The sequence below is a fragment of the Pelecanus crispus genome, chromosome 19 (genome assembly GCF_030463565.1).
Source record: "Pelecanus crispus isolate bPelCri1 chromosome 19, bPelCri1.pri, whole genome shotgun sequence".
NCBI classification, from domain to species: domain Eukaryota; kingdom Metazoa; phylum Chordata; class Aves; order Pelecaniformes; family Pelecanidae; genus Pelecanus; species Pelecanus crispus.
Genome location: NC_134661.1, coordinates 2,430,068 through 2,456,315, shown reverse-complemented (window position 1 = coordinate 2,456,315; position 26,248 = coordinate 2,430,068). Strand labels below are relative to the sequence as shown.

The 26,248-nt window shown below is 56.5% G+C and overlaps 1 protein-coding gene across 1 annotated transcript; it reads left to right on the top strand.

Moving 5' to 3' along the window:
* Window positions 1-2,912: 2,912 nt before the first annotated feature.
* ADAMTS8 (ADAM metallopeptidase with thrombospondin type 1 motif 8) lies at window positions 2,913-19,641 on the top strand. The gene is made up of 9 exons (XM_075723361.1): window positions 2,913-3,518; window positions 12,851-13,090; window positions 13,337-13,469; window positions 13,982-14,149; window positions 14,771-15,069; window positions 15,618-15,801; window positions 16,683-16,855; window positions 16,944-17,119; window positions 18,909-19,641. The coding sequence occupies exons 1-9, from the start codon at window positions 2,913-2,915 to the stop codon at window positions 19,639-19,641; spliced, it is 2,712 nt and encodes a 903-aa protein (XP_075579476.1).
* The last annotated feature ends 6,607 nt before the right edge of the window (window positions 19,642-26,248 follow it).

Below are 26,248 nucleotides of genomic sequence, written 5' to 3'. Positions count from 1 at the left end.
GGAATAGCTCAACCACCAGCCTGGCGCTGCAAATTTGGATGCGATCCCATTTGCAGAGCAAGGAGGGTACAGCAAAGCATCCCAGAGACCCGCGAAACGTGGCAGTCCCGCTGCTGCGGAGCAGGAACAGCAAATGCAATGTGGGCCTCATCCCGGCAGCCAACATTCCCCTGGGAGATGGGTGCCGGGCAGCAGGAGCGCAGGGTTTTGCCCTCCGGGAAGGATGCGGGAGGGAACAGCCCGCTGCCTGGCTTTGCAGAGCTGGGGACACGCAGAGGGGAGCGGGGCAGACGTTTGCAAGCTGTTTGATCAAAAGGGTCTTTAAATCACAGTGACGAGGGAGTTAATGGCTTTCACATGCTCAGACAGCCCCATAGAAATGAGAGCCCCAGCCCCGAGCTGGTGGGCGAGGTTTGGTGGCAAGCGTGTCCTGCAAAGGGGTTAAGAAGCAGGAACCCCAAAAAGTCTTGGGGTGCCTCGTCCTCTGCTGGGAGGAGATGCAGAGGGGAGCCAGCTGAGGTTTTGCGCTCTCCCAGCATGCCTTCGAGCTGGTTTGTAACGAGCCCGGCAAGGCTCGTATCGGCTGCAAGGAATTCCAGCTACCGTTTTGCAGAGCGACCCGCTAATGAAAACCAGCGGTGCCTTCAAGCTAAGATGCAAGCATGTCCTCCGAGATCAAAGATGCAGCTCCGAGAGCGGAAAGCCGGGAATAAATTGCATCCCGTCAGAGAGACGTGCCCCGTGTCGCCTGCAGCTTTACCTGTCCTAGTTCGGAGCAGGGGCACCACCTCTCCTTGCCTACAGCAAAGCAAAGCCCAGCGGGATGCACGCCCGCACAGGCACCTTCAGTGGGGTTTGGGGCTGGAGGAGGCAGCGTCAGGGCTCACTTTTGGCTTCTGGTCCTGCCTCGGTGCTTTCCTTCTGGTTCGAAAAGGCAAATTGCGTTTTCTCCCCAGCCCAGCGAAGCTGCAGAGGGAGGAAAAACCCACCCTGGCTGCTACGAAGCAGCCGCTCCAGCTGCAGGCTCAGCTCCCTGCCAGGAGAGGAGGGGGCTGCGGCCGGAGCCGGCTGCCGCAGGAGAGCAGCCAAGGCGCTGGGTGTCGAGGGAGCACATTCGATACCCAGCCCTGGAGAGATGGCCCAGCCCGAACTACACCGTGCCTGGCATTGCTTTTTTTTTAAATTATTATTTCCTGCCCTCCTAAGGTCGCAAAACCCACACTTTAAAAAGGCGAAGTAATCAGAGCTTTGACCCCAGGGCAGTGCTGCTATTTAGAGCCAGGGCTGTCTTTACTATATAGGTAGGGATGTGGCTTTTAAGTGGATATAATAATATTTTAAGTGGAGATAATAATAGAGAGGCAGATGTAAATACATCCTGAAGTAAAGGGAGAGCAGCCTTTAACCCTGCTCAGCCATGGCCCAACTCCAGTTGCCCAGGAATCCCAAAGTGCCAAATGCTGCTTTACCCTTCTGGATCTTTTTAGGGTTAGGCTATGTTTGGGGAGGGGGGGGAACAAATCCACAGTGTGGAGGAGCTGGTGCTTGGGCTGGCATCCACAGCAAGGTTAAAGGAGCATAAGCCCGGTCCTGAGCGTGTACTGCTCCCTGTAAAAGGTTTAAAAAAAATCAGGGTATGGAGCAGAATAGGGCCCACCACCCCCAGACTGCGTCAAGGACATGCCGGGATATCCCAGTGCTGTGCAAAGGGCACTCCAGAGGCCAGGAATCTCATGAACTAATGGGGAAGGAGGGCTTAAGAGGAAAGAAGGAGTAATATATAAGGATTAATTTCCCTTTCTCCATTACAGCTGGTTGTCCCTGGTGCTGAGCAGGTTCCCAGCCAGGGACAGCGTGTTTCTGTCCGTCTCCTGATATTTGCCACCGCTGAGCACACGACAGCAGCTACCTGGCTTTACAGCCTGAGATTTTTATTATACTCCGGGGGATTTTTTCAATCACCGCAAGGGAATACGGATGGGGAGAAAAAAACTCAAAAAACCTCAATGTGAGAGATCTGGGGTTTAAATGAAGTAGCACAACATCCCCTCCAGCCTCCAAAAATAAAAAAAAAAAAGGGGGGGGACAGGAGGAGCTGGCTGCATTGTTTTATTCTCATAGGTATTTTCCACAAGTCTGATTTAGCCCGTTGCCTTATTCCAGCCGGAGGAAACCGCATGTGGACCCAGCTGTTTGTTCAGGGCATGGAAACCTCCTCGCCTGTCTCACTGCTGGAGCTTTCCCGGGGGCCCAAAACCTTCTCTGGCCCTGGCTGAGCCAAGGACATGGGAACCGTGGGGCAAAAACCTCCTGGGGCAGCTTCTGCCCTGCAGCCTGGGCTGAGATGTCTCCAGCTGGCAAAGGCCTGGCGCTTTCCAGCAGCGGAGGGATGCTGGGGGGAAAGGGGAGAGGAATCGCAAATCCTTCTGTGGTGGGGAGGTGTGGGGGGGGAGCAGCTGCCAAACCCCAGCCCGGTGGCGGAGGGGAGCAGGACCACCCCGAGGAGCCCCTCTGCTGCCCGGGCAGAGGCTGAAGGGGTTAATGTTGGGAGAGTAACAGGCTGGAGTTGACACTTGGAGGCAGGCGGGGCTCCCGGCGCCTGATTGGCCTCAAATCGCATCCAAAAGCGGGCTGGGCTTTTTTTTTTTTTAATTTTTTTTTTCTCTGCCGCTTCTCTTTTTTTTTTTTTTTTTCTTTTTTTTTTTTTTTTTTTTTTTTCTCTTTCACTTCTCCTCCTCCCCCAGGCTCTGGCTGGCAGGGGAGGGGAGTGGGGACCTAAGCGAGAGATCAAAAATAAACCTCTTATGTCAAAGCCGGGGGGAGAAAGTATAAATACAGCGGGCTCCGCAGCCGGCGCGGAGGCTGCGGGGGAGCCGCCGGGAAGCCCGGGGGGGGGGCGGCAGGGCCGGGCCATGGGGCGGCGGGCGCTGCTGGGGGGCCGGGCTCCGCTCCACCTGCTGCTGCTGTGCCACGCCTGGGCGCTGCCGCCGCCGCCGCTCCTCGCACGGGAGACGCAGCCGCTGCTGCCCGCCCGCCTGCCCGCCCCGCCGGGGCAGCTGGCCCTGCGGCTGGCCGCCTTCGGCCGCGCCGTCGTCCTCCGCCTCCGCCCCGACGCCGCTTTCCTCGCCCCCCGCCTCCGCTTGCAGCGCTTGGGGGGTCGGCGCCCACCGGGCCGGGCCCCGCCGCGCCGGGGCTGCTTCTACGCGGGGGCGGTGGAGGGCAGCCCCGACGCCCCCGCCGTGCTGAGCCGCTGCGGCGGGGGGCTCCGCGCCGCTTTTCTCCTCGACGGGGCGGCTTACGAGCTGCAGCCGCTCGGGCAGCGCTGGCCCGGACCGCCCTGGAGGCGCCCGCACCGCCTCCAGCGCCGCGCCGCCCCGCCGGGAGCCCCCCCCGCCGCCGCCGCCGCTGCCGGGGGGCCGCTCCGCAGGGCCAAGCGCTTCGTCTCGCAGGCGCGGTACGTGGAGACGCTGCTGGTGGCCGACGCCTCCATGGTGCGCTTCTACGGGGAGGATGTGGAGGTAAGGGCTGCCGGCGGCCCCCCTGCCCCGCTGTCCCCCCTGCCCCTGCATCCCCTGCCCGCCTGCACCCCCGTTCCCCCTGCCCCTGCATCCCCTGCCTGCCTGCACCCCCGTTCCCCCTGCCCCTGCATCCCCTGCCTGCTTGCATCCCCCTGCATCCCCCTGTCCCCCCTGCCCCTGCATCCCCTTCCTGCCTGCACCCCCGTTCCCCCTGCCCCTGCATCCCCTGCCCGCCTGCATCCCCGGCCCCCCTGCCCCTGCATCCTCTGCCTGCCTGCACCCCCGACCCCCCTGCCCCTGCATCCCCTGCCTGCCTGCACCCCCCGTCCCCCCTGCCCGCTTGCATCCCCCTGCCCGCTTGCATCCCCCTGCCCGCTTGCATCCCCCAGCCCCCCTGCCCCTGCATCCCCTGCCCGCTTGCATCCCCCGGCCCCCCTGCCCCTGCATCCCCTGCCCGCTTGCATCCCCCGGCCCCCCTGCCCCTGCATCCCCTGCCCGCTTGCATCCCCCGGCCCCCCTGCCCCTGCATCCCCTGCCCGCTTGCATCCCCCGGCCCCCCTGCCCCTGCATCCCCTGCCCGCCTGCATCCCCCGGCCCCCCTGCCCCTGCATCCCCTGCCCGCTTGCATCCCCCGGCCCCCCTGCCCCTGCATCCCCTGCCCGCCTGCATCCCCCGGCCCCCCTGCCCCTGCATCCCCTGCCCGCCTGCACCCCCCGGCCCCCCTGCCCCTGCATCCCCTGCCCGCCTGCACCCCCCGGCCCCCCTGCCCCTGCATCCCCTGCCCGCCTGCACCCCCCGGCCCCCCTGCCCCTGCATCCCCTGCCCGCCTGCACCCCCCGGCCCCCCTGCCCCTGCATCCCCTGCCCGCCTGCACCCCCCGGCCCCCCTGCCCCTGCATCCCCTGCCCGCCTGCATCCCCCGGCCCCCCTGCCCCTGCATCCCCTGCCCGCCTGCATCCCCCGGCCCCCCTGCCCCTGCATCCCCTGCCCGCTTGCATCCCCCTGCATCCCCTTGTCCCCCCTGCCCCTGCACCCCCTGCCCACCTGCCCCTGCATCCCCTTCCTGCCCCTGCATCCCTCTGTCCCCCCTGCCCCTCCATCCCTCCCTCCCTGTCCTGCCCTTGTAACCCTCCGGCCCCTCCATCCCTCTGTCCCCCCTGCTCCCCTCCATCCCTCTGTCTCCTCCATCCCTCCCTCCCTGTCCTGCCCCTGTATCCCCCCTGCCCCTCTATCCCCTTCCAGCTTCCGTCCTTCCTCCCCCCCTGCCCCTCCATCCCTCCATCTCCTGCACACCCTTCCAGCCTCCCTCCTCTGTCCCCTCCATCACCTCTGTTCCCCCCTGCCCGTGCATCCCTCCATCCTCCATCCTCTGCACCCCTCCATCCCCTGCACCCCCTTCCAGCCTCCGTCCCCCCTGCCCCTCCATCCCTCTGTCCCCTGCACCCCCTTCCAGCTTCCAGCCTCCATCCCCCCTGCCCCTCCATCCCTCTGTCCCCTGCACCCCGTTCCAGCTTCCAGCCTCTGTCCCCCCTGCCCCTCCATCCCTCACTCCCCTTCCTGCCCCTGCATCCCTCTGTCCCCTCGATCCCCTTCCAGCTTCCATCCCTCTGTCCCCCCTGCCCCTGCAACCCTCCATCCCCTCCCCACCTCCGTCCCTCCTGTCCCCGTCCCTGCTGCCTCTCCACCTCTTCCCAGCCCCTCCTGGCCCTGCCGCTACCCCGGGGCTCCCTGCCGGGGCCCCTGCAGGGATGAGCAGCCCGGGGGTGCCAGGGACCCCCTTGGGTTGTAGGTAGAGAGCTGGGGGCGGGGTGGGGGACCTTGGCTCTGTCCCCACCTTTCCTTGCTGTGCAGGGGCTGTAAATCCCTGGGGCAAAGGCAAAGAGCAGCCCTCATCTATGGGGTTCGGTCAGCGTTTGGGGACCCTTTCCCAGACCTGGCGTCCATCCCATCTGCACAGGCTGGACACGGCGATGTCCCATCGGTCTGGTGTCCCCAAAGATGAGGGACAGAGGGGGTTAACGCCTTTCTTGCTCCAGGGAAAGAGCTGTGCTGCAAAGCGATGGGCTTAACTCCCTTCCGGATAGGAGCTCGGGCCAGATAGTAAATAAACCAGGGGCTGAGTAATGCGCAGTCCCGCTCCTGAGCCACCTGTTAACAGCTGAGCAGATGCACGAACAGCCCTTTCCCCCAGCCACCACCGCCCGAAACGCTCCCCCTCCTTCAACAAGCCCCGGCTGCGGAGCCCCTGCCCATGGCCAGGCTTTGCGGAGACCCCGGGAGCGCAGATCCTGGCCTCTCGGCCCCCCACGCCCATCTCCAGGGCTGTCACAGCCGCTTTCCCAGCTTATTTTTCACGCCTCTTGCAAAGCCAGCTCCCCACCGCCCTGCTCCCTGCAGCGACGGGTTGTTCGGGTCCTCGGGTGCAAACTCAGGTTTGCGTGGTCTGAAATGCGCGCGGGTCTTTGCGGGGGATAACCGCGTGCCGACGTTGCTCGAGCTCTGCGGTGGGTTGTTTGGGTCCAGGGCTGGTAGAGGAGTTCTTGAAGCTGGAGCTCGGCGGGGAGCAGTCGGGCAGCTGAAACCAGGGGCTGTGCTTTTGGCAGCCTGGCTTCGCCATTTCTGCCCACTTTATCCTTCCCTTGGGGGCTTCATCCAGCTTCTCCACTCCTAATAAAGCACTGGTTTAATTCCAGCCCTGCTCAGGCAGGGCCGGACCTTGGGAAATGCTAAACCTTGGAGCTCCAGCTCATTTCAGCTGCTCGGCATCACTCGGGTTTTGCCCCTTGCTTGGTTTCGCTTGCCTGCCGCCAAGCCGGGCTGGCAGAACAGATAGCGGAGGGTCAAGGCGCGATGGATGCTGCACTTGGAAACAACCCCCCAAGAGCTCGCAGTAGTCAAAAATAGAGTTTGCAATGGAGTAACCTGAATTTTTAAGCAACGGGCATATACGTGGTGGTGGGAATTACTCTCCCTGTAGTGTAAAGCTGGTCTCTGATTCCCCAAGAGGACAGGAAAAATAATGTATTGCATCTTCTGCAGCCAGCTGGGCACCTGCTGGTTTTAAAGCAACAGCCAGGGGTCTGCTCCCTGCTACAAATAAGGTGATATTTTTTTGGGGGGGGGAATCCTGGTAATGCCCAGCTTGAGCTGGGCAAGGAGCAAGAACCCTGTGGGTAAATGTGTGCCGTGGCAGCTCTCGGCAGGCTGCTGAGCTGCGCACATACGCAACCGAGGGGCTGCAACGCTGGTACCCTGCTGCGGTTTGGCTGGTGCTGCCCTGGGGGTGGGTGATGCTGCTGGGTAGGTCCATGGCAGCTCCCTCCTTAGGGACCAGTGACTTTCCCCTCTGCCTGGCTCCCATTTTACCGTCGTCTCCTCTTTGTCCCCAAGAGCAATATCGTTGCATCACCTCCCAGGGTACTCCTTGATGGGAAGGAAGCCTTTAAAGATCTCATTTTGGATGAACAGGGCAATAATGTATTTAAGTATTTGGGAGGAAACTTCAACCAGCCCTTGTGTAGCAGTTAAAAAAAAAAAAAAACCACACACAAAACAAAACCCACCTGCTGGGTTTCTGTGTCTTTTGTTCTCAGCCACAAAAATGCAGGGAGAAGCACGATTGCTGCTAACTCAGGAGACCAAATAGCCCTCTCACTTCTCCCTAAATACCTACATTTTGTGGGCCACTTGCTCGTGCTGGTGAGATCTTGGAGAGCTGACTAGGAGATGCCCAGGGAGCAGAAATGTTGAGTCAGAAGAACCCATATTTATATAGTGACTTTTCTTCCCGTAACCACACTTTAATTACCAAATATTTATTAAAGGTCACAAGCGTTGTTTGTATACCCGGTTATTTTCTTGCATAAGCTGTAACAGCTCAAGTGGAAGAGAGTCACTGTAAGATGCGTTCAAGCATTGCAAGTTTTAATCAATGTCATGCTGTTAGGAAAATGCTATTAATGATTTATTTCTAATCAATCCGAGCCATTATAGCTCAGCTGTTAACCTAATTTAGATAACAAGAGCTTAATTCTACCCCCAGCAATACTCGTGTAAACCAGGAGGAAATGATGAAGTGAGAGCAAATGATGAAGTGAGAGCAGAACCAGACCTGAAATTTGGGGGTTTAATCATTCTTCTGGCTTGATGATTGCAGGAGAGGGGGTATTTGGGGAGCATTAGCAGCAGGGCAGTGCTGAGCAATAACATCTGCGAGGAGCCGCAGCTCGGGGAGGACTTGGCAGGATGAGACCTGCAGTGATTAAGAGCAGCCCCCTTATATAGGGATGGGTGCGAGGCCCCAGGCTGGACCCATAAGTTATCCTTTGCAGTTTTCCTGCAGAGGAGCCAAAATGCTTGGGGAAAAAACTGAAAAAGGATGGTGAGTGTCGCTAACAGAATTAAGTGGTGGTTTTGAGTATGGGAAACTTGGGTTTGAGTATGGGAAACTGAGGCAGGAGCCAGTGTAGGGGCTAACCCCTCTGACGTGCAGAAGAAAAGGCATTTGGCTGAGCACCTGCAGCACAGGCTGCACTTGCAGAGATGCTCTGCAAGGCTCGGGGGATCTTTGCCGAGACACCTAAAGCAACAGGTGGTTACAAAAACCCTCCGCAGCATCCCCAGCCAGTTGGCAGCAGATTCGGATTCCTGTGGTGGGATTTCTCCAGTCTCTCGGGTGCAGATGAAACGCGTTTCCAAGTTTCCTCTGCAAACGCGATGGCTGCGATCCCCTTTTCTTTTCCCCTTGCTCTTGCAAGCAAGGAGTCTGCAATTCCTGACTCCAAGAGCTGGCAATGACCGAGGACCACGGCAAAGTCAGATCGGTCTGATTAAGCTGGGATTCTTCTGACTTCTCGTAAATCTGCCTGGAAAGCGCACGGGTTTTAGGAGTGCTGTTGCAATCCCTTCCCTCTAAGACCAGGTGGGTGCTGGCGTGTGCGGCACGGGGCACTGCTGGGGTCCCACTGCAGGCTCTCCCGCACCCGGATCCACCGTCAAAGTGACCTCGGAGGTAAAGCCAAAGCCACCCTGGAGCCTCAGGTCCCCTCGTGTCCGGCTCCTAGGCTTGCTTTAGGATATTTTGCAGCTTGAGCGGGTGAGTTCGCTTAATCCCTTGACAAAAGGAGCTGGCCCCTCCTGAGCCCATCCCAAAGGCAACCGGGGTGGGATTAAAGAGGATCTTTGCAAAGCAAAGGGGGACCTGCTCTGGCGCTGCTTTTCCTTTGGGATTTGTCCCCCCGGTGTGACCCCGAGCCTGCATCTGCTTTGGTGCAAGGGGTCGGAGGAGCGGGCAGCCTCCCTAAATATCCCCCTGGCCGATGCACTCGCTTCCTCGCCCCGTAATGTTAAACAGCTGCCGCGTCTCAGCCCCGCCGCTGGCGCGGTGACCACCGATTATCAAGGGCTTCGGTATGAAAGGCGCAGTGTGAAGGGGGCTGGCTCCCACCGAAGCAGCCCAGGAGCAATTGCGAACTGCAGCGCTCCTGCCCTGGGATGCTCTCGGGACGGGGTTTTGCTTCACGTCCATCCGTGCCTGCAAAAAGGTGCTGGCAGTCCTGCGTGCGCCTCGGTTTCCCCTGCCCTGAAAAGGGGTAATTGCTCCTTTTGCAGGTCGGCCCCAAATATCCAGCAAAAAGGGAAGGAGAAGGGGGAAAATATCATGTGGCAAACAGAAAAGGGATGGGGCAGAGAGCTGGGGAGGCAGGAGGGTAGCCGGGCACACCGGCGGGCTGGCAAGGTGCCCCCCTCGCCTTTGCCTTGCCCCCCATTTCCCTTGGCTGCCGCCCACATTTTGGCAAGGAAATTCTTGGCGCGGGCTTTAAACCGCAGGAGGAGGCTGGCAGGGTGGCTGCCAGCCGCTGTGGGTATCCGAGCCGGGGGGCCAGCACGCAGACATCGCTTCGGGGGAGGGAGACAGGCTGGGATATGTTTTTACCAGTTGTTTTTTAAAAGCTGGGCAGCCCTCATATCTGACCCTGTGTTTTCCTCCTTCCATCTGTCTGCACTCCAGAAATCTCAGTGTTTCTTTCCCGCCCGCCCCCCCCCCCTACAGAAATGCTGGCTTCTAGGGAGAAAGGAGGAGGAAAAAACCCAAACCAAACAACCCTATGATCAAACAAACCAACCTACAGCCCCAGGTCGGGTTGAGCATTAATCTCCACGAGCTGGGGAGGGTGTCGGAAGGAGGCAAGTCATGCCGGGGTGTTGCACGACGCTCCCTGCCATCCTTCTGCGCTGGGTGGGTCCAGAGATATTAGATCATGATGTGCATACCACAATAATACTGTCTGTGTAAGAGCAGTTTCTCCCCCCACAAAATAATAATGATTTTTTAAAAAAAAAATCCAAAACAAACCAGTTTGGGGATCTCTGCAGACTTCAGCTTCCGAGTGATTCCCACGAAGGAGAACGTCGGCAGAGATTTTGCAAGAGCCTGTATCAGAAAGTGAAATCCTGCAACGCTATCAGGTTAAAAACAACCACTCCAGCTCCCCGTGCTCTGATTTATATTTTTTTTTTCCCCTTGCTAACCCTCTGCACGTGCTGTTCGCTGCTGGCAGTCTCGCGTCGGGCAGTGCTGGTGGTACCCGCGCCTGCCTTAGGGCTCTCCCAGAAGCAGCCGTGCTGTGGCAGGAGGGATAGCGGAGCTGCCGTAATGCAGATGTTGTCGGGCAAAAGGCATCCCCCCCCCTCTCATTTGGGAGAGGGAAATGGGTGGAATTTGATCTTCTTGAGAGCAGAGGGAGCCAAGGATTGCAGCTGGGCGGGGGGAAGAGGTAGGAGGTTTTGGGGGGCATCACCGGGGTGGCTCAGCTGCGATGCTTGCCCTGGCCGTACAAGCCCTGCACAGGGCAGAGAAGGGATGCTCCTGTGATCCCCTCAGGCTTGGCCTGGTGTCCTCTCCCCTCGGGGCAGGTAAGGGGCTGATTTTCCAGCCGTATTTACCAGCTGGACAGAAATCCTGCCAAGATCTCCTGGGATGCTGGTTGGAAATGGCCGGGAAGCGCCCTGCACCCGCTGTGCTGCGGTGCCTTGCAAGGAGGCAGAAACCAGTCCGTTTGCAGCTCTGGGCTCCCCAGACCCGACCCCGGGGCTGCCCCGCATCTGATCCCGATATCTGCATCCTCGGTGGGTGTATGGGTACCCGCATCCTCGGCCTCGATGCCGGGAAGGAAACCCCGGAGAAGGCGGCGTTCCCTTCTGGGTGGCTCGTCAAGCCAGAGCCTGTTTGCAAAGGGACAGGGAGGACGGGACGAGTGGGATTCAATTTGTCCGCAGCCGGTCGTTGGCCAAAAGCGCTCAGTCAGCCTCTCCTGAACCCTAGGGATCCCGTAATTTGCTTTTGGCCCCAGCTCCAAACCCTTGGCCAAGCCAAGGCGGTGCAGGTGGATGGCTCCTCTCCCCGGAGCAGTCAGGGTCCATCCGAAACCGAACCAACTCCCGCACGGTCCGAGGACGGGTATAAATAGACACCAGATGGTGGAACAAGTGAATTTGACCTTTTAATCTGCACTAAATAGCCGTTTGTTCGGTTCGCTTTCCAAACGAAGGGAAGGCGGACGGATGTTTTCAGAGTCCCTCCGTTCCTGCTGCTGAAAGAGTTTCTTGGCTGGATGTAACCCCGAGGATGCGAGGGTTGGTGGCCCGGGGGATTTGCAGGAGGGACTGAGAACTCCCAGGTAACAACCACCAGGATGGAGAGAAACCTGTGATGGGCTACAAGAGGATGGGGCAGGGTTTGCTCCCTTGGAAATCGGGGATGATCCCATGATGCGCGCCTCCGGCGCAGAGCATCCTTCTAGGTCTAGACGTGTAATTTTAGGAAGGCTTTGTGATATTTTTAGGAAGGTGCCCAATGGACTTTCCCTGTGGGGTAAACAGTCCCCTGGAGCAACCGCTCGTGGGGATCTCACCTGGGTTTCTTGCCTCGGCGGCGACTTCTCCGTGACATTTGTTGCATGCTTCGGGCTGGGATGTGAGTCATGTCGCGGAGATCTGGCCAGTCTAAATAAACCAGTCTATTCAGCGCTCCCATCATCCTTGCTGGGGCCTGCCCTCGGGTAATGAGCCGGCGAGGACTTGGGATACGTCTTGCTGAAACGAGACATCTGTTTACACAGAGCTGCCAGCGACGGGATAAAATGTGGCAGAATAATTTAAAATAGCCGCAACTGCCCCTGGGCGAGCGGCTCTCGGTGCACCAAATACGCCGTTGCTGTTAGGGGAAGGGTGCATCTCCCTAAACGTCTCCCTCGTTTGCTAAGAAAATGGCATTTTGTGCGTATCACCGTCCCGGCAGCGTCGTGATGGATGAGCACGCAGAGCCAGCTCCACTCAGGAAACATGGGTTTTTTTGGGTGAAACTCAGCCGTCGGAGAGGGCTTCCACCGAGTCCTTCCAGTTTAATTAGATAGTGGCGCTGAAGTGAGACCGCGGGGTGTAATTCATCTGGGGAGGAGAGAAGCCACTTTCTCTTTCCCAATACTATATTGTGTAATAGCTGCATTTTTTTCTCCTGACTCCGGGGCCGTGAATGGGTGCCAAGCAGAGGAGGAATTTCAGTGCTCCGATAAGATGTTTACATCAGCCTAAACATCCCTGGCGCGTTTGACATATTAAGTAATCTCTGGTCGTCCAGTCATCTGAGCAGGGGATGCTGCCGCGCAAAGACTCGGCTCTCAAAGTGTTTCGGCCCCGGTTTGTCGCCGAGGACGTTGGGTGCAAAGCCTGCTGACCAGCGCGGGCAGGAGTTTTACAGCCATGCAAGGGTGGTTTTGCAGCCACGAGAGGTTGCGCGCAAGGCGGTTCCTGCCTCGGGGCTGTGAGGGCAGGGTTAATGCTTTGGGAATATGCAAGAGCACTCGCTGGGACGCATGAGGTTTTCCTGAAGGGTTTTTGGGTGCAAAGGGTTCGTGGCAGGTGGAGAAGGGGATGCAGGGGTGGGCTTGTCCTGCCCGTCCTTCCCACCGGGCAAGGTGTAGAGCAGCATGTACAGAAAAGGCAGCGCTTAGTCCATAGAATCATCGAATCATTTAGGTTGGAAAAGACCTTGAAGATCATCCAGTCCAACCATTAACCTAACACTGCCAAGTCCACACTAAACCAATTAAGGGTAGATTAGCAATTTCATGTTTCCTGCCTTGGTAGCTGGATTATTTTTTAATGAAAGTAAAAACTAGGAATCATTCAACCCAGGTGGATGCCTGAGTCAGCCTGGATGTGGTAGGCGTCATAAATGAGGTTGACTTCTCCTTTCCTAACCAAAAAAGAAAAAAGAGTCCTGAGGCGGAGGTTTGACCCAGGCTTTGCCTGCCCCTCTCTCTCTCCCCACAGAACCACGTCCTGACCCTGATGTCCATGGCGGCTCGCATCTACAAGCACCCCAGCCTGAAGAATTCCATCAACCTGGTGGTGGTGAAGGTGCTGGTGGTGGACGAGGCGGCGGCAGGGCCGGAGGTGTCGGACAACGGCGGGCTCACCCTGCGCAACTTCTGCAGCTGGCAGCAAAGGTTCAACCCCCCGAGCGACCGGCACCCGGAGCACTACGACACTGCCATCCTGCTGACGAGACAGGTCTGAAGGGTCCCTTGGGGATGCTTTTTTGGGGGGGAGAGGAAAGGGGTTGAGGCATCCTGGAGGGACAGGAGGGATGCCCCCACCATGCAACGGATGGAGCTTGCTGCAAAGCAATGGCGGGGGGGTTGCATTTGGGGTGCGGAGCCCCAGCGGTTTGCCCAGCTCTGCTCGGAGATGTTGGGGCTACCAAACGTGGGACCCCTTCACCCTGCCTTAACCCCCTCGGGCGCTGCTCGCAAACAGGACTTCTGCGGGCACCAAAGCTGCGACACGCTGGGAGTGGCGGATATCGGCACCATGTGCGACCGCAACAAAAGCTGCTCGGTGATTGAGGACGAGGGCCTGCAGGCAGCCTACACCCTGGCTCACGAACTGGGTAATGCATCCCTTCCCGAGGGGGTTTCTGCTTTTTTCAGTCCGGCGTGGCCAGCCCCGCTGCTAGGAGGGGATGTAGCACAGCCCAGCGCCCGCATCCCGGCTGGGTACCACCCGCCAAGCCTTGGGCAGCGCTGAGGAGCTCCTGGCACCGGCAGAAGCTGGTTTGCACCAGCAAATGCGCTTAGAAGTTCCCGAGTTGGTGTAAATCGGTGCATTTGCCTGCTGGGATGAGCTAAGGCGTGGGACCAAGCACTTCTCCCCTTTGGTTTGCTACTCCTAGAGATGCCCTGACTAATTTGGGCTGCTTTGCCCTGCTTACAGTGGGCTGTACCTTTGAGCTAGAGCAAGCACGCACCGTTTTGTTTATCGCTTCTGATTTATCGAAGCAAGTCGCTTCTGCAGCAACAGGGACTGCTTGATAACTTATAGATGCTCCCAGCTGCCCACGCATCATCTGCGGCAGAGCAGGGGCTGGGAGGCTGCGGCTCACCGACACTCTCTGCTCCCCAGGCCACGTGCTCAGCATGCCCCACGATGACTCCAAGACCTGCGAGCGGCTCTTCGGGCCCCTTGGCAAGCACCATATGATGGCTCCTCTTTTCATCCACTTGAACAAGACCCAGCCGTGGTCCCCTTGCAGCGCCATGTACCTCACCGAGTTCCTGGACGGAGGGCACGGTAAGGAGCCTCATCGCTCAAGAAAGTCTTTTCCTTAATCGCCTAAGCTCTTGGCAATGCTTTGAGGGGTGGCGGGGGATGAAGGGGGTTCTGGAGCACAGGGCTGGTGGGGAGCGGCTGAGGGAGCTGGGGTTGTTCAGCCTGGAGAAGAGGAGGCTGAGGGGAGACCTCATCGCTCTACAACTGCCTGACAGGAGGTTGTAGTGAGGTGGGTGTTGGTCTCTTCTCCCAAGTAGCTAGCGATAGGACGAGAGGAAATGGACTCAAGCTGTGCCAGGGGAGGTTTAGGTTGGAAATTAGGAAAAGTTTCTTTACGGAAAGGGTGGTCAAGCATTGGAAGAGGCTGCCCAGAGAGGTGGGGGAGTCCCCATCCCTGGAAGTGTTCAAAAAACGGGCAGAGGTGGCACTTGGGGACATGGTTTAGTCTGGTCTACCCTTGATTGGTTTAGTGTGGGCTTGGTAGTGTAGGTTAATGGTTGGACTGGATGATCTTCAAGGTCTTTTCCAACCTAAACGATTCTATGATTCTATGATTCTATGAAATCAGCCCACAGAGGTTTGGGGTGCCCTGCTTGGTGCAACCCATGCCATCAAGCCTTGATGCATCTCTGCCTTGCCCAGGCGACTGCTTGCTCGATGCCCCAGCCGAGCCCCTCTCCCTGCCCGCCGAGCTGCCCGGCCGAGGAGCCCTCTACAGCCTGGACCAGCAATGCCAGCAGATCTTCGGCAAGGACTACCAGCACTGCCCCAACACCACGGAGGAGGACATCTGCGCCCAGCTCTGGTGCAGGACCGGCAGCGGGGAGCTCTTTTGCCAAACCAAGAACGGCAGCTTGCCGTGGGCCGACGGAACCTCCTGCAAAGCGGGCGGGCTGTGCTGGGACGGCCGCTGCGTGCCACAGGATGCCCTAAAGCCCCAGGTAATGGAGGGGGTCGGGGACTGACGGGCTGGTGCTCGGCCATTTGGGATTCCCAAACCTCTGGCCCCAGTCCTGCCGTCTCCTGGGCTAGCTTTGGATTTGCCTGATTTGTTTTCTGGATATCTCTCCTTCAGTAGCACCTTTCGTTAATCTTTATTACTGGCCAGCCCAGCTTGTAGATAAACACTGACGTGCCTTTCGCCGAGGCTCAGGCTGGTCTGAACCAGAGCAAGCAGCCGCCGTTCTGCAATTAAATCATCGCTTTTTGCCCTGCCGAGGGAATTAGCGGCGATTTCCGAGTCAGTCAGCAAAGTACTTAAACCCAAGCTTAACTTTAAGCACACGAACAGGCTGGTGGAAGTCAGTAAGAACTTCATGTGAAGTATGTGCTTAAGTGCTTTGCTGGATCAGGGCCCCGGCTGGATGCGGGGAGGGGAGCTGGGGGGTGACTTTAACATTGCTCCAGACCTTTGCTCGCCCTGGGAGCGAGCAGCCGGGGGTGGATGAGCTTGGGGACAGATCTAGCGGCTTCTCATGGCTTCTTGCAGCCGGCGGTGGACGGCGGCTGGGGCCCGTGGAGCCCCTGGGGCTCCTGCTCCCGGACCTGCGGCGGCGGCGTGCAGTTCTCCTACCGCCACTGCGACAGCCCCAAGCCCCAGCACGGCGGCAGGTACTGCGAGGGCCAGCGTGCCAAGTACCAGTCCTGCCACACCGATGAGTGCCCGCCGGACGGTAAGCCCAGCTTTGCAAAGCCACCCATCCGCATAGCCAAAGGACACAATTCCCAAATGCACGCTGTCGTGGTTCAGCCCCAGCCAGCAGCTCAGCACCACGCAGCCGCTCGCTCACTGCCCCTACCCCGATGGGATGGGGGAGAGAATCAGAGGAGTGAGAGTGAGAAACACTCCTGGGCTGAGATAAGAACAGTTTAATAATTGAAATAAAATAAAGTAAAATAATAATAATAATATAATAATAACAGTAATAATAATATACAGAGCAAGTGATGCACAATGCAATTGCTCACCACCCGCCGACCGATGCCCAGCCAGTTCCCGAGCAGCGATTGCTGCTCCCCGGCCAACCCCCCCAGTTTCTGTACTGCCCATGACGCCGTATGGTATGGAATGGCCCTTGGGGCAGTTGGGATCAACTCTTCTGGCTGTGCCCCCTCCCAGCTTCTTGTGCACCTGGCAGAGCATGGGAAGCTGAAAAGCCCTTGACTGGCATAAGCAGCACTGAGCAACAACTAAAACATCAGCGTGTTATCAACATTCTTCTCCTACTAAATCCAAAACACAGCACTATGCCTACTAGGAAGAAAATTAACTCTATCCCAGCCGAAACCAGGATACACGCTCACCTCCTGGCCCCGTTTCTCCAGAACCCATCGCCAGGGATTGCTCCACTCTCCCTTGAATATTCATATTTTTTTTCGGGGGGTGCAATAGCCTTCTGCTGGGGGTTGCGATCCCCTCCGGCTGGGTGGGAGGTGTGTGGCATCCCTCCTCTGCTTGCGTGCTCCCGCTATCCTCAGCTCGCTCCTGCATGTCCGTGACGGCCGACCACCGGCTTCCCATGGTTTTTGGGTCACGTTTCGCCTTTCCTTTCAGGGAAGAGCTTTCGGGAGCAGCAGTGCGAGAAGTACAACAGCTACAACTTCACGGATCTGGAAGGGAATCTCCTGGAGTGGGTTCCCAAGTACGCGGGGGTGTCACCCCGAGACCGGTGCAAGCTCTTTTGCCGAGCCAGGGGGAGGAGCGAATTTAAAGTGTTTGAGGCCAAAGTAAGATACCTGGTGATGGTAATCGCCCCTCTCCACCCCGTTTCAGACCAAATGCCCTAATTGCTCCTCTGCATCCCTGCTTTCCTAGGTGATCGATGGGACGCTGTGCGGGCCAGAGACCCTCTCCATCTGCGTCCACGGGCAGTGCATCAAGGCTGGCTGCGATCATGTAGTGGGGTCCTCCAAGAAACTGGACAAGTGCGGGGTGTGCGGCGGCAACGGTTCGACCTGCAGGAAAATATCCGGCTCGCTCAACCGATCCAAGTAAGGCGCTGGGGAGAAGACGTCGGTGGAGAGGGGTTGGGGGGAGAAAAACCAGCTTCCCCTCTCATGCTCCTTTCTTCTTTTTTTTTACTGCAAAAGTGCTAGGCTAGGAATATGAGGATTCCTCCTAGGTCACGTAAAGCCAGTTTGCTTTCCGCACCCGAAGCGTCGCATCTAGCTGCAGACCTTGTTTGCAGCAGCCGGGCTCGAGGAGTGCTTGGCTTCCCCTCCGTGCCCTTAACCGGGGTTTGCAGCCGTGCAAACACCCTCAGCCGGGTGGCCTTGCAACAGCCTGGTCTCCTCCCCAAACTCCAGAGCTTATGCTAAGTTTATTTCAGGGGCAGCGTTATGCAAGCCAAGCAGAGTTTATTTCCTAAAATAATAGCTGGTGCTGACACCGGTGACGGGCTCAGTACGCCTCTGCAAGTAAATCTGCTGCCCTGAGGAGTTTACAATATGCGTCTCGCCCCAATGCAGCGAGCTGGACACATATTTCGAGGGCTGATGCGGGATATAAATAGTTCAATACCTTTTCCCTGGGCTTGGGGGTGCACCTCAGTCCTGGGACGCGGGCATCGAGGCAGCCGCTTCCCTCGCCCAAGATCTCCATTGCTTTGCCAAAGAGCTCAATTTAAGGTTTTTTGTTGAAAAGATCGTAGCAGAAGCCCAACGCGTCCAATTCCACGCGGCGAGGTGACTCACGCAGTCAAATTAGATTTCCTAAATGGTTTCCTTCCAGGGAGCCAGCTGAAATGGGGCTTCCACTCTCCTATGAATTGTTTGTGGTCAACTAAAGAGAGATTAGCGTGGTAGCTACAGCCAAGAAGAGATCCCATTAAGATCAGAGTTAGGGAGGCCAGGGTGACTGAGAGCAGAGTTTGACCCAAAGGCTTCGTTCCAAAATACTCTAAACCTAATTACCGACCACAGCATCAACCGCGGGGATGCGTGGAAAACGATCCTGCCAGCCCCACGGCGTGAGTCACGCCAGGGTGGCATTTTATTATAGCAGCAAGTAATTGGCGTAGCACTGGGTGCCGAGGGCTCGAGTACCGAAGCCTTCCCGGTGCTGTCCCGGGAGCCGTGGTGCTCTGCTCCCGGAATTCTTCCCTGGCATGGGAATGTGCCCTGTGCCCTCCGACGGGAGCTCTTCTGCATCGCCGTGGAGGCTGCAAAACCCTTCTAAAGACGAGTCCAGTGTGCAGATATGCCTGCCCACGGGTAGGGATGGTTTTGCTGCCGTAGTGCTTGCTGTCTTCCAGGAAAGGCTTTTGAGTTAATATCAAGTCATCTACAGTACGAGACGGCTGTCGGGTTAACTGTTTAACTGCTGGTCTGGTTTTGGCAGCAACACCTGGCCAATGTACGTACCCTCTGTGCATACGATGCCAGCAGCGCCCCGGCTCTCTCCTGTTCTGCTCTTCTATATCTAGCTATACCCGACGCTATCCTTCAGCATCGCCAGTGACAGCATCGCTGGGCAGAGCCAGGCTTTTAGTCCAAACCCTTCACCCAATTCAAAAGGAAGGGAGTAAGGGAAATTTCCCACCGAGGCTGGTAACCGTGGGGCTGCTTGTTTGATTGCATCACTCATTTTTGCATGTAATTCAGCAAAAGTCTTCTAGTCGAGCACTCATCTGGCACGACTGCAGTATTTCCAGCTCTTGAGCGCCTTGGGTTACAGAAAGACGGCTTCAGAGCCATGATCCCACCCGCAAAGTGCTATCCCCTGCACAGGTCTCCTCTTAATATGTCCAGGAAAATAACCATGTCCCTTTGCCCCGTGCAGATACGGCTACAACGACATCGTCACCATCCCCGCCGGAGCAACCAACATCGACATCAAACAGCGCAGCCACCGCGGGGTCCGTCACGACGGGAATTACCTGGCCCTGAGGACCCTCGAGGGCAAGTACCTGCTGAACGGAGACTTTGCCATCTCGGCCATGGAGCAGGACATCCTCATTAAGGGGACTATCCTGAAATACAGCGGCTCCATGACGACCCTGGAGAGGCTGCAGAGCTTCCGACAGCTCCCGGAGCCCCTGACTGTCCAGCTGCTGACCATTGCCAGCGAGGTCTTCCCACCAAAAGTCAAGTACACCTTCTTCATCCCCAAGGACGTCCCTTTCAGCAAGCAAAAGGGCAAAGAGAAGAAGTCGGCCAACGTCATCCGACCGATGCTGACCTCCCAGTGGGTCCTGGGCGACTGGTCCGAGTGCTCCAAGACGTGCGGCTCCGGCTGGCAGAGGCGGACGGTGGATTGCCGGGACGTGGAGGGTCAAACCTCCTCCACCTGCGACAGAGCCCTCAAGCCTGAGGACATCAAGCCCTGCGGAGACATCCCCTGCCCGCTCTGGCGCCTGGGTCCCTGGTCCCCCTGCTCCCAAACTTGCGGCGAGGGCGTGCGGACACGCAACGCCTCTTGCATCGATTACACCGGTAAAATCACCGCCCCGGAGAAATGCAGCTCGCCGGGGCCGCTGCCGGCCACCGCCGCCTGCATGTTGCGGCAGTGCTGAGCGGCACTGGGACGGGCTCGGCGGGGATGCATCGTGCCGGCGACGCCGGGGCAGGGCGGCGAGGATGCCGTGGGCTTGCTCGCCAGACGAATAACCACTCTCCAGCGGTTCATCCCCACCCGATCGACGTCTACCTCAGAGGGGGGAATAACGGCGGCAAAACGGGGAGAAATCACTTCTTTTTCTTTCTCTCTTCCTTTCTTTCTGGCTGGTTGCTCGCAGGCAAGTTGTGATTTAAGGGGAAAAATACACGTATCTGTAGGGTGTTTTCAAAGAGCTGCTGTTAAACGCGGTTGCAGACTCCGCTCGCAAGGTTCACTGGGGTTTTTTGCTGGAAAAAATGCGGAGCCTGGCTTTGCCATCGCCCCGTCCCAGCTGCAGGTCAAGGAGGTCCGGGGTGGGCGGTTTTGACGATAGAATCAGGATCCCTTTGCAAAAGGCTTGGTTGCCACCCCATCCCTACAGCGGCGTGGGTGTCCTTGAGCATGAGGAGTGTTTTATCAGCTGGGGGTTTAGCTTGGGAGGTAACTCGCTCGTTTGGCTGGAGCGGGAACGAGCCGAGGGCCAGATCCTGGCACGCGTTAGGCAGGAGGACAGGCGAGATGGTCACGGTGGTTTCTGCTGGATTTACAATCTGCGAGGCGACAGACCTCTGTCTCCAAACACCCCCAGCATCTACAGAGTTGAATAGATTCCTGCAACCCCATGCCTCCATTTCCTCAGCTATAAAACCGGGGCTTAATTACACCTGATCTGGCTTGCAGGACCCCGTGAGGATTAATTAATCACTAATTCTGCAGTGTTTTCACCGTCAAATGCCCATCACTGTTTCCCCCTCTGGAGCGGACGCTTGGGTGTGCCAGCCTTTCCTCTCCCATCCTTGGCTTTCAGTCCCCTGCGCGCTCGTTTTCTCAGCTCTGCTTTAATTTTGGAGCTAATTTGCTAACCTGGCTTGCAGCAGGGATGAGCATCTGCAGATGCTGAGCCTCTCCCCAGCCCACCGCGGTGGCCGGTGCCGCTCTTCATTTCTGCTTTCCCAGGATACGTGAAGACGCTCGGATCTGGTGCCGGGCTCCAGCCTTGCTTGAGCAATTCTTGGTCTAAAACCGAGCCTGGCAAGGCTGGAGCTCTTTTTTTCCCCGTGGGGAACAGCCAGGCCCCTCTCCCCAGCCCGGCCGCTGTCTGGCCCTGGTGCAGATTGCTGCTCAGCCCCTGAACTTTCCCCTTTTCGAAGCAATTGCCGCCCGTGTGCTGGCAGCAGCCGGTGCCTGGGGAGCGGGGCTGGAATTTGGGAAGGTTTTGCCATCGCTGGACGAGTGATTCGGTATCTCCGGGCTCCTCTCTCGATGCCCCTCGCCACTTCCCCAAGGATGCCCATACCCTGCCTTGGCTCCCCTTTTGGGCAGCAAAATGTTGAATTTCCAGTGGGAACAGCCTTTTTCTCGTAGGAAGGGGAGAAGGGCTGGAGGAGGAGGACTTGAATTTGCCACGTCTGAGCTTCCCCATTTGCAATTGCGGAGCGAACCCTTTTTCTTGTCCCTTTTGCCCAAGCTAAGCTTGTGGGGGGGCCCTTTTCTCGCTGGCCACGTTCGGGGTGGGACCGTGGGGTGAGCCGCTCCCCCAAAGCCATGCCAGAAACCCTACCATTTATTTGAAAACCTGAGATATTCGGCTTTTATCTCCCGTAGGTGATTCCTGTTGAAACCAAGGGGGCTACAGCCAAGGACTGAGGGTACTGAGGGCTCGGCTCCTTTCTTTTTTTTTTTTTTTTTTTGGAAAGAAGGAAAAAAATAAAGGCCAGCTGCAGAGTTTGGATGCAGAGCTGTTTGGGCTGTCGTTCAGACTTACCTTGGGGCAATGTTGTGCATCTGCTAATTAATCTCCAGGAATTTAAGCCCTCTCTCGCTCTAACAAATAGCTGGATGCTAAAGTCATGTAGCCTTGCAGGGTTATTTTCTTTTTCCCCTTTGAGTCTGTGAGGGTTTGAACTCAAAGGCCAGTGTGTGTCTCCTCTCCAGCGTCGTAACCAGCATTTAGGATGGGTCAGAAATCTCAGCCTGAGACGGTGCCAAGGAAAAGGGCTGTATTTATCACACGGGAGTCCTTGCACACCCAGGGGTCTCTTCCAGTTTTTTTATATTCACTGCGCGGTCGCTTAGCCGGAGCTTCCTAGATGCAAAAACTCCCTGCCGCGGGCAAATCCTGCTGCTTTTCCAGCGAGGAGGAGGACAGGGACCGCAGGCGGTGATGCTCGGTTGATGTGTGGGGTCTAGGTGATGTTGAGTGGGATTCCTGCCCTAGCCTTCCCATAGAAACACGTAGCCTTTACGCCGATTTAAGTCAAAGAGGTTATATATTAGGATATATATATGTATATATATGTTTCCCTTCAGTGAAGGATTGTAGCAATGTACTGAGCCTCTTGTGTTAGGTATTTATTATAAATTTCTGTTTGGTTTTGTACAGTAGCTGTCTGGAAAGGAGAGGGGAAAAAAAAACAGAAAAAAGAAAAAAGAAAAAAAAAAAAAGACTGTGTTTTAACGTGCTGCTCCCACATCCCCACTCCGAAACCTGCAGCGGGGTCGGAGAGGGGATGTCTCTGCTCATCGTTTAACCACTTCGGTATACGACTGGTGTCTGCCTCCTCCCTGCTGCGCCCAAGTCGGGGTGCGATTGCCAACCGAGCTGTGTAAGCTTAACAAACCCAATCAAAATGAAGCTTTGGGCTTTCATTTTAAGGGGCGGGGAGGGGAGAAATATAATTTTCTGGGGTTTAGCCTTTTGTTTGTATTTGTTTCTAACTTTGAAAACAGTCTGTTTGTGACTCTGCCTTTACCCCTTCAATAAAGGATTTCCTGCCTCTTACCTCTTTGTATTTGTCTCTACTTCCACTTTCCTCAGGATATATATATATTTTTTTAACCTCCATCCCAAGAGCAATACTTTAAATCTCCCTTTTCCATAGCTTATTCAGCTATAAATAAATGGTTAATTCAGTTATGAGATGCTAAACCAAAACATGGCAGAGTAGACAAATCCCAGGGAGCAAAAATTATTCTCCAGCAATTTTGAATCATCCCTGTTTTGCAGACTGCTTACGAGCACCTGCCTCCTCTCTATACGTACATACATATAGATAATTCTGCTGCTTTCTAGGACATACAGCCTAAACAGGGCTGAAACGGAGGGGACGCTGGCTCCTTTGCTTAACTAGATAATAACCATAGATAGTGGGAACTCGGTGCTGTCTCTCTAGGTGCGGTGTTACCCTCTGAAACAGGATTGCTGAAATTTGGGATGTGGCAACGCAGATTTTGGAGCTATCTCCTTGGAATAAGCACGGGCTCTTTACAAGGTAATTTGGGTATCTTTGCTTGGGTCAAACAGGCTCTGCTGCTAGGTGTCCTACGTGAAAGCACAGCCTGATGTTGAACAGCAGCTGTGGTTTATTTTTTGTATATTGGTGATTTCCACCCACCGATGGGGCTAGAAAATGCTGCTGCTGCTGCGGCTGGGCAGAGGCTGCCTGTATTTAGCCCCGTGGGAGGGCAAGGGAAAGGGTTAACCCATGGCCGTGGGATGTGTCACTACGTTAATGGGCACAGCGGCGCATGCCACCCTATTTATAACCAGGTGTGACATTCATTTTAGATGACTTCCCTTGGCCCCCGTACAGCTGCGTCCCGGGTTTCGGCTCATTAAGGCAGCAGCCTGCCCCGGCTTTTCCCCCCACCTTTCTTTTTTGTCCTTTCGTTGCCATCGCTGGGTTTGAGTTGAATAATTGGAATTTCAAACAATGCCAAAGGCTTTGGGATATTACCGGGTAGGAAAAAAAACCCTTAATTAATCATAGCAGCGTAACCATCATAATTGAACTTTTAAAAAAGAATAGCAGGGTAAGAAAATAAAGCTTAGGGGAGCCTCTCTGTCACTGTACCTGTGATGGTACCCCAGAGGCAATGGGGACCAGCGGGCAGAGAGATGCATTTCTGAAGTCCCATCAGGGGGGAAATTATTAAGGTCAACCCACAGCCAGACGCCCCCACCCCGTGCTGCAAACAGTGCTGCTCCCCAATCAGGGGTAATTCTATTTTATTGGCGTATTTCCTCTCACAAGGCACTTTCAGAGGATGTAGGATGCCACAGGCTGCTCCCCGCCCCACACTGAACATCACCAGGTATGTGTCGAAATGGTGGTTTGCTCCTTTGTTCCAAAACCTCCTCCCTCCGAGGGCTGGGCTCTCCTGATCTCCAGCCCCGGTTCTTGTTGGGTGGTTTTTTCCCCCTTGTCCTTGTGCTAACGCTGTTCTTCGGTTTATCAGCTTTCCTTGGCTTATACCTCCCCTCCCACGTGCCTGTAGACAGGACTTGTACCCTCTTGCAGCTTTGTTTTGCTCAAATTTGCAAGCCAAGCTCTGTAGGCTCAGCTCATAAAATACCCTCCTCAGCTCAGGGCTGAATGTATTATCCCCGGACAGAAGTGACCACAGTGTCCCAGCAAGGGCACACCAGCCCCTGGTGCTCCAGCCACAGATCCTTCCTTTTTCCTGATGGAAACATCCTTCCTGACATGTCCTAGGACCATAATGTGCCTTTTCTGCCCGTTGGCCTCTGCTCAGCTCATCCATCCCGGTCCTATGACCCCTCCGCTCTTCTAAATCTCTTTCTCCATACAGACACCTGTTAAATCCACCCTCAGTCACCCAAGCAAGCGGTCTGGTTCCCAGAGCTCCTGGGCGATGGCATTTCAGAGGGGCTGCTGCAATTCAGAGCACCTTAGAAAACAGGCTCCTCTCCTAAACTGCCCGCTTCAACCTCCTGCCCGGCCGCCCAGGATGCTTTAACCCCCATGACTGCGCTCGCTGAGGACCAGGCAAAGTGCTCCCAGGTCTGGAGAGGACATAAAGCCCAAATCCTCCCAATGCCAGGAGCAAATCAGGGGTTGCCAAAGAGGGAAGTCAGCAGGATTGAGCTAAAGCAAATTAACTGAGCCGCGGAGACCGCAACAGGCAGGAGGATGGAGAGGAGACGGCTCCTGCGCACCGGTGCTAAATTCAGGAGTAGGCAGCGAGTCCTCGAGGGTGGGAGCAAAGAGGTTTTCCCTCTGGAGGTGCCGAAGTCAGGGAAGGGAGAGGAAGGCTGCGCAGGGAAGGTGTCGTTTGCTTTCGGTGTTAATGGATGCATCCTGCCAGGAGCAGGAAAGCAGGCTCCTAGCAGCATGGGATCTGCTCCAAGAGCTGCTGAAGCAAAGGAAAATGTATCCCGCAGGCTGCAAAAAGAGGGTAAGACAGCCTCCAGCCAGGAATTGCACGTTCTGGTTGCTTGAAGGAGGTGAGCAAGCCAGGAAGGGAGAGATTCCAAGGATTAAAGCGGGGGGCCAGACCCCAGTGATGGACAGGAGACGTAGCTGGGTGTCTTCTGGGTGGATGGGAAACCGCGATTTCTGCTCAGACAGACAAGGAGGGCTTTAAGGGGACAGCACAGCCTCCTGCCGCCTCCGTCGTGCTGTGGACGGGACCCCCCTCCTCGCAGCGGCCGCTGGCAGCGAGCCCTGAAAGCGATGCGGGACTGCTCTGCTACGCATCCCTGGCTCCGGCAGCTTGCATCCCATTTAAAAGCCAAAGGTGGAGGCTACCAGTACCCCTCAATGTTTTCTCCTCATTTTCCTACCGGTGTTTTATACCCACCGAACTCCAGCCAGTTCAGCCAAGGGAGCTCCAAGGTCCCTATAAACGAGCACAGGCTCACCCTCAATAGATGCACAAACCAGATTTACCACTGAATTACTCAGCGTTTACATCAGTGTTGCCCCATCTGTGTCCAGGAATAGAGCCCATGATGTTGTAAAACGTGCGTAAGAGCAAATCCCCTTACCGGGAAGACGTTGGGAGTCGGTATTTCGGCAATTCATTGCAACGCTTCTCGCTGAGAAACTCCAACTCTGCAGAAAAAGCAAACAGTAATAAAGGATGACCCAGTAGCTTAGGAAACCTGAGCAGGCATAAATCAATACGGCTCCCTCCTGGATTTACTCCGGCAAAAGACGTGGCTCTGGGAATCGCTGGAGAACCTCTTCAGGTATCGAGGGCTAATAAATTGTTATTAATAAACCAGCCTCTTCTGCTGGAGCGGGAAGAAATTCGTATCGGAGTCAGGCTGGGGAGGCTGATGTGCTCTTCTGCGGTGATGAAGCTCTGTATCCCAAATCTACCGGCTTCCCGCACCCAAACGCCCCGCCGCTAATTGGAAACCTAACGAGCCACGTGGAGATGGCAGCCGGGAGGTGGGTGTGCCATTGCAGGAGGTGGTAAGGAAAAGGGAGAAAGGGGAAGAAATTAAATAAAGGTGGTTTGGGGTTTTTTTGTTTTTTCGCAGGGATGGGTTTGAATCGCCGAAGACACGGCGATTTTTCTGGGGGAAATCAATGCACACGCGGGCCAGCTCCCTGCCTTGCAAACACCGCCGTCCGCAAGGCAGCTTGCTTTCCCATCAGGGAAACGCTGTTGATTCGGAGGCAAATCCAACCTCCGTACGGCGATTTGCACCCGCCGAGCATCCTATGCTCAGCTCTGCTCCAGGGGACGCCTGGGCATCCCAGCCGGGTACC